General features: G+C 33.1%; 1 protein-coding gene across 1 annotated transcript; it reads right to left on the bottom strand.

Moving 5' to 3' along the window:
- Positions 1-889: 889 nt before the first annotated feature.
- On the bottom strand, positions 890-6,047 carry ATSPS4F (Sucrose-phosphate synthase family protein). Its single transcript, XM_079005447.1, has 11 exons — positions 5,594-6,047; positions 5,211-5,300; positions 4,409-4,623; positions 4,055-4,318; positions 3,470-3,950; positions 3,006-3,275; positions 2,738-2,914; positions 2,541-2,657; positions 1,632-2,471; positions 1,402-1,529; positions 890-1,305 (listed from the first exon to the last, which is right to left on the bottom strand). The coding sequence occupies exons 1-11, from the start codon at positions 5,804-5,806 to the stop codon at positions 1,032-1,034; spliced, it is 3,069 nt and encodes a 1,022-aa protein (XP_078861573.1). The 5' UTR covers positions 5,807-6,047; the 3' UTR covers positions 890-1,031.
- Positions 6,048-6,776: the final 729 nt, after the last annotated feature.

The following is a 6,776-nucleotide window of genomic DNA, read 5'->3' as shown; positions in this document are numbered from 1 at the left end:
TCCTTCGGCCTGGTATGCTGGAGTGCTAAAGCGGCAAATTCGAAATGAGTCGCTCAGATTCATTCCTTCGTTCTCAACATTTTTTTCTCAATTGAGCCCTCCCATATATATATATATATATATATATATATATATATATATATATATATATATATATATATATATATATATATATATATATATATATATATATATATATATATAAGGAAGGGTTATATGGAAAATAAACAATTAGGGCAACACATGTTGAAACCAATGAAAGCATGACAACACATCATTTTGGAATAACTACATAAATAACTTCCATAGTAGATTGCTTATGAATAAAGAAATGGACACGTGTCACTTGATCATTGGTTCCAACATATGTTGCCCTAATTGTTCATTTTCCATTGAACCTAACCCTATATATATATATATATATATATATATATATATATATATATATATATATATATATATATATATATATATATATATATATATATATATATATATATATATATATATATATATATATATATATTGACAATACTAACAAGTATATAATCATTAATCACGAAATATAGTTTTGTTTTACTATTTTATTTTTCAAACTAACAAAACATGCAAATAACAAAAGAAACTTTCATATGTATTTTTTTTATTTTATATACAAAAATATTTCGTTTGGAAATAAATGGTTTTTTATTTTGTTAAAGAAGTGCGATATTTTTGTGAATATTTGCTTCGTTCTTCTCAACTCACCCACCATCTCGGTCTCTGGCTCTGCTGACCTAAATCAGACATGCCCTGCCAATTAGTCAAAGTCGGGAAGCCAAAATGACTCTGTAACAAGTACATGGTTTTGGTATTGTTTTATGCAAGCACTCTATTATGATCATCGACATGTTTGAATATAGTTATGTGTATTATTTATTTCTTTTATGTAAATTACAATGTAAATGCTACTTATTGTATCTATGACATATATCCATGTCCTTCCTATACATGGAATGCAATTAATGTAGAAAAATATAGTTACAAAGAAGTCAGTTGATCCCAATATTCCCCAAAACTTCACTGATATCATCGATTTCATACCCTTTTGAAATGGCAATGTTAGAGGTTTCTGGAGGGACCATATCTTCCTTCTTGAAGCTCTCTTCACTACGAAGAAACTTCTCACTTCCATATTCCACTGAATCTTTTAGAATAATGGTTTTATGAAGGCCAACAAGGAGGTCTTCATAGTCTGTATCCCCCTTTTCTCCCACAAATACAAACATTTTTGTGAGATCCATCCCCCACCTAACTGATAGATACCTGCATTATACATTCATTGAAACAATATAGTAACTACAAGCCTATATGTAAATAAAAAAGTCGATTAATACATAGTCACAAAATTATGTTGTATACCTTAATGCTTGAGCTCTTGATGCGAATAATGGTATCACATTTAATTTTTTTGCAGCATGTGTGAAGACAGTGTTGCAACGAAAACCTCTCATTCGTAGCCTTTGACGCAGATCATCAACTCTACGTGTCTAAATACATATATTTATGATTGTGATTATTACTATTAATTTATATTAAGTAAAAAACAACAACTTACTTTTATTAGTTAGTCACATATATAAATATAATACCTTAGCTCCTTGTTTGATTATGTATGTGTAACACCTTGAACTTGAGTTTGATGTCTTTATTTGTTCCACCATGTTGTCATCCTCCTCATTTTCTTGCCTAGCAATCCTTACTATTGTTGATCTCACATTCTCTTCTGGCCATCTGTACTCAGTGTGGTTATCATAGTCTTCATCAACTACAAGATCTCTCCATGGGTAATATAGTTCACTTCCACTACTACAAACCAATGCATCAAAACTCTCTATATTCACTTCACATCTTTTCAATACTTCCTTTATCTCCTGTAAACTCAACCCTGTCAATAATATAAACCCAATCTCCCCAGGCTTTCCAACTGCAAGTTCCATAACATTTGTTATTATCATTGACATGGTCTCTGTGGGGTCCCCATTGGCATCATAAGAATCAACAGCTATTATGTATAATGCTTGCCTTCTTCCTGGACTGTAACTAGGGTTTGGTTTTCTATTGGTAGACATTTTAGTTAAGGTCTCTATTAGTTCTTTCTGTCTAATTGCTGGATCTAGGTCTCCATTGGACTTAATTTCACCATCTATAGAGAATCTTAAAGAGAGATCTTCAACACCCTGTAATGATTCACTCATCGGTTCTTCTTTGGTAGGTATGATCTTCTGACGGGTGGTGGGGTGGCGGTTTCTACAATGTTCAAGGTGGGAGAGGTAATTCCGGCAGTGTTCCGGCCATGAAAACCGGTGGATGTTCTTCAGGCCACGCTTTCGGCACTCGGCCCATAGGTTTTTGTCTGCAACAAGCTTCAATAGAGCATCTTCAATGGCTTTTTGGTCATGTGGGTCCACTAGAAGACCGTTATTTAGTGCCTGAGTCAACCATGAGTTTTTGTTAGATATGGCTTTCTGGTAATTATTTGAAGTTATTCAAAGGTGTACCTTGAGTATATCCACGGGCCCACCATTTTTTGTAGCAACAACTGGTAAACCATAAGCTGATGCTTCTATGATTGTCAGGCCAAATGGTTCCACTAGAGCTGGATTGATGAAAACACCCTTCAAGAAAGAAGTATGTCATATAAAGTAATAAAAAAACACCTCTATATAACAACTAATTTTTATTGATTGTTTGTTACCTTTGTTTTTGCAGCTAGACGATATATCTCAGGTACCTCAACTTGCTTATGATGCTTTGGATATGCCACCTGTCCATACAAATCATACCTATCAATTAGCTTCAAGACTGTGGTAAGAACAACCCCACTACTGCTCGACATATCTTCTACATCATCTCTGTTCCCAAGTATAAGTGTCTGCAATTAATAATTTTCCAAACATATTTTAGCTTTTATTTTTGCATATTGACATATAATTATGTATGTAATAGACTGATATAAGTCATACCAAGTTTGCTAGTTCTCGAAGTGGCTTACATTCTCCAAAAGCTTTAAGCAAAGTGGTGACATTTTTCTTGGGATCTGGTCTAGACAATGCTAGGATCATGGGTTTGTGTGGATTTGTGAAAAACCTCATAATCTCAGACCATATTGGAGGTACTGCCCTTTTATTTTGGGCTTTGTCACGCCCAATTATTGATTGAAGATCCCCATTACCTTCTGGTGAATCTATGTCTTCGGCCTTGACAAAACTGAAGTCCATGCCTGGTGGTATTACCTATATTGTCAATGATAAAAAAAAAATGTTAGTCTAGATCAACATTTAGTTGGTACTTATTAATAAAGGACATAAAAAGCTTTATAGGACTATTTTCGATGATGAGGATAAGAGGGCATTCACGTCTTTTGCTTAGATGAGAGATCGAGAGTTGAGTATAATAAAGTGAAATGGTGAAAAGATTGTGATGTTACCACAGCCCTAGGCATGTATCGTCCAAGACAACTGACTCCTCTTCTTCTTCTAACCCTAAGTTTCCTCTCAAGCTTAACATCAAAACCATCATATAAACCCCATTGCTCTTCAATCTCTTGCCTCGTACTAGTGACCACCATTTCAGCAGCATCTAATGCCAACTCTTCACCTTCAATCCTCCTCATTATCTTGTAAGTTGAGTTAATATCCTCTTTAGAAAGCCTCCCTTGTTTCAACAACTGCTCAAACTTGTTCCTTCCAAGTGAGTGTCCTGTGAGCACCATAGGCACATTTAGGGAGCCTGATAAACGTGCTGCAACTTCACCTGCATCTGCATAGTGGCCATGAATCACATAGGGCCACACTGGCTTCCCATTATCAAACTGCTCTCCTAAAGATCTTGCCATGTTTACGACGTGACTTAGAGCTCCATCAACGAATTCCGGGATGTAAGGCCATAACGACTCTTTGAATATATATCTGAGAAAAGCTTGAAAGTTAGGGCTCAATGTAAGAAATAGCAATGTACTTTCATTAATCCACTATAGATATACAAAAAGTTGTAACACATGAAGAGAAATTACTTGTCACGAGGTCCGCAAGGGATACGAACAATGTAGGCCCCACAGTTTCCGGAACCTTCCGGTGGACACGAGAGCATCTCAATGGGTTCTCCATAACCATAATCAACATCTGTACATGCTATTTGTCGAGTTAATAAATCAACCCTGATAACTCCTTCCATGTCAGCCAATGCTCGTGCAAGTTCCACCACATATTTCACCTGACCACCCGTATCAGAATCCCGCCCCAACTCCATGTTATCACCTCGTACCAACCCATGAATGCTATAAGAGTTAACAAGCATTTCACATCATCATAATTCATAAATTAATCATCTTTTATTGAAAAAAATAGATTATTATTCTAATTAATACCTGATGAGGACGATGTAAAGTTGTCGGGATTGATTAACAACATCTGACCATATCTGCATCTCAGAGTTTATTCTTGAAATCTTGTTGACTGGCATGACTTCACCTTTTTCTTTTTCGCCATCTGAGAGCTCTGAAAGATCTTCTGCAGCATCATTGCGACCTTTCTCTCGTTCAATGCGACGCTTTGTTAGCTTTTGTGTATCTTCTAAAGCTATCTGTCGGTTTTAAAAATATTTTAGAAAATGGAAAAAAAACGACAGATTCGGACAAATTATATATATATATATATATATATATATATATATATATATATATATATATATATATATATATATATATATATATATATATATTGTGGATTATCCTCCAAGTTCATTCAGTGGATTAAACCAACCCTAATAAGATGCAAGTTAACATTGAATAGATTTAAAGTTTCATAGCCATTAAATTTTTTGATGCGAAAAAATGTTTTTTTTAAACATATTAACCTTTATAGCGAATAATGCATAATATGAATTAATGAGTAAAAGTTGTATACAAAGTAAAATAGGTACGACAATCTATTAAATATTATAAAATTCAATTCATCACAATGCTAAGTCAACAAGAAAACAACACCGTAAAAGTTGAGTTTGTCTCCGAAAGGTTATGGGCTTTTAAATATCATATAGATGTCTAAACGCTTTTTATCAAGGAAAAAAACGAACTTTTAGACGAAAATCAATTTTATCCTTTTAAATTCTTTTTTTTATTTTATTATTACGAATATAACGATTGTCTTTTGAAGGTTAGGGGGAGGAACCTGCTTCTTTTTACGGGTAAGATGCCAAATTCGCCAGCACATATTTTCGAGCCTATTGCTTTTTTGACGAGTGTTCCTAGTTGCAATTACCTGCATATATCTCAAATTTTCATTTCAATAGTTAGTAAATATCTATGCATAATTATTTATTGTACAAATAAAATATTTATTGCATGCGCTCTCACTTTGAAAAACAGGATATACAATACTTATGCCTTCGCCTCATATACACATAAACCACACGATTTTTTTTATACAACAAACACTAAAATTCATGTCATAAAACATGAACGACTATCTAAATAATATAATTTATATGACCATTTGGAAGGTATATACATATATACGAATTAAAAGAGATGTAGGGAATTGAAAGATTAGACCTTGATCCAGGTTCTATGGAGGTCAGATTCATCAACACTATTAACTACTTCTTCAACAAAGTAATTAGTGGGATTGAAGTGTTTATCACGCTTCACGTTGTCTTGAAGCTTTTCTATCTTCATCTTCGTATCAACACCTTTTTGGCTCTGTATATTTGCTCCCACATCCAATATCGCCTCCAAATACCCATTGATCCATTCATTCCTCGCCATCTGGCAAAACCGCCTCCACTCCCTGGTGGCAGCGGTGGTGGTGGTGGTGGTTAGGGGTGGGGAAGAAGTTGAGTCGTCTTTGGTTTAAAACAGAGTTGGGAGAAACCTTTGATACCTTATAAAGGCCTTTTGAACATACAAGACATAATAAGTTTATGCCTTATTCCAGTAAAGTACAACTTATTCATAATTGCAGAATACGATGCTTTTCATTTTTCACACTTGTGGAGTGAGTTTGAGTTTTTACATGTATTAAAACTTAAGGATTATATATATATATATATATATATATATATATATATATATATATATATATATATATATATATATATATATATGGCTGTGAATGATTTTTATGGGTTTATTATGTGTTTGGTCATGGTATGTTCGTGATATAGTTTTGTGGGATGTGGACGTGAAATAAATAGGTTATGGATCGACAAAAGGAGAGGTTGGTTTATATGCCCATAACTTCATATTATCTGCCACCACCTATTGAATTAGTGGACTATATATTATATATTCTTTCTTTCCTAAAATTAATATATGGTATATATATTATTATAATATTTTAAGTTTCAGTATCAATACTATTAATTTATTTAAGATTTAAGAAACTAGAATAAATTGGAATATACTCTTTCACTCATTAATTCACTCATTAATGTATACAAATATTTTTTCATTTGTTTTATCGAGTCTTAGAGCATCCAAAATCTATTGAATTTCATAAAATTTAATGGATTATTACATCATCTTTTTACAATCTATACAACTCTATCATTTTTTCCTACAATGCATTAAACTCTACAAAGTTTGATAAAATGTTACAAAATATAATTTATAATAAATATTTAAGAATTAAATTTTTTTTTTCATTGAAGGGTTCAATAGTCATTGGACTCCAATTTGATTGAATGTCAAGGTGACATCTCATAATGGTAGACTTGATGGGATGACAAGTCCACCA

Source organism: Lactuca serriola, chromosome 6, assembly GCF_051521515.1.
Source record: "Lactuca serriola cultivar US96UC23 chromosome 6, Lser_US96UC23_V15, whole genome shotgun sequence".
In the NCBI taxonomy this organism is placed as follows: domain Eukaryota; kingdom Viridiplantae; phylum Streptophyta; class Magnoliopsida; order Asterales; family Asteraceae; genus Lactuca; species Lactuca serriola.
This window is presented reverse-complemented; position numbering and strand designations above follow the sequence as displayed.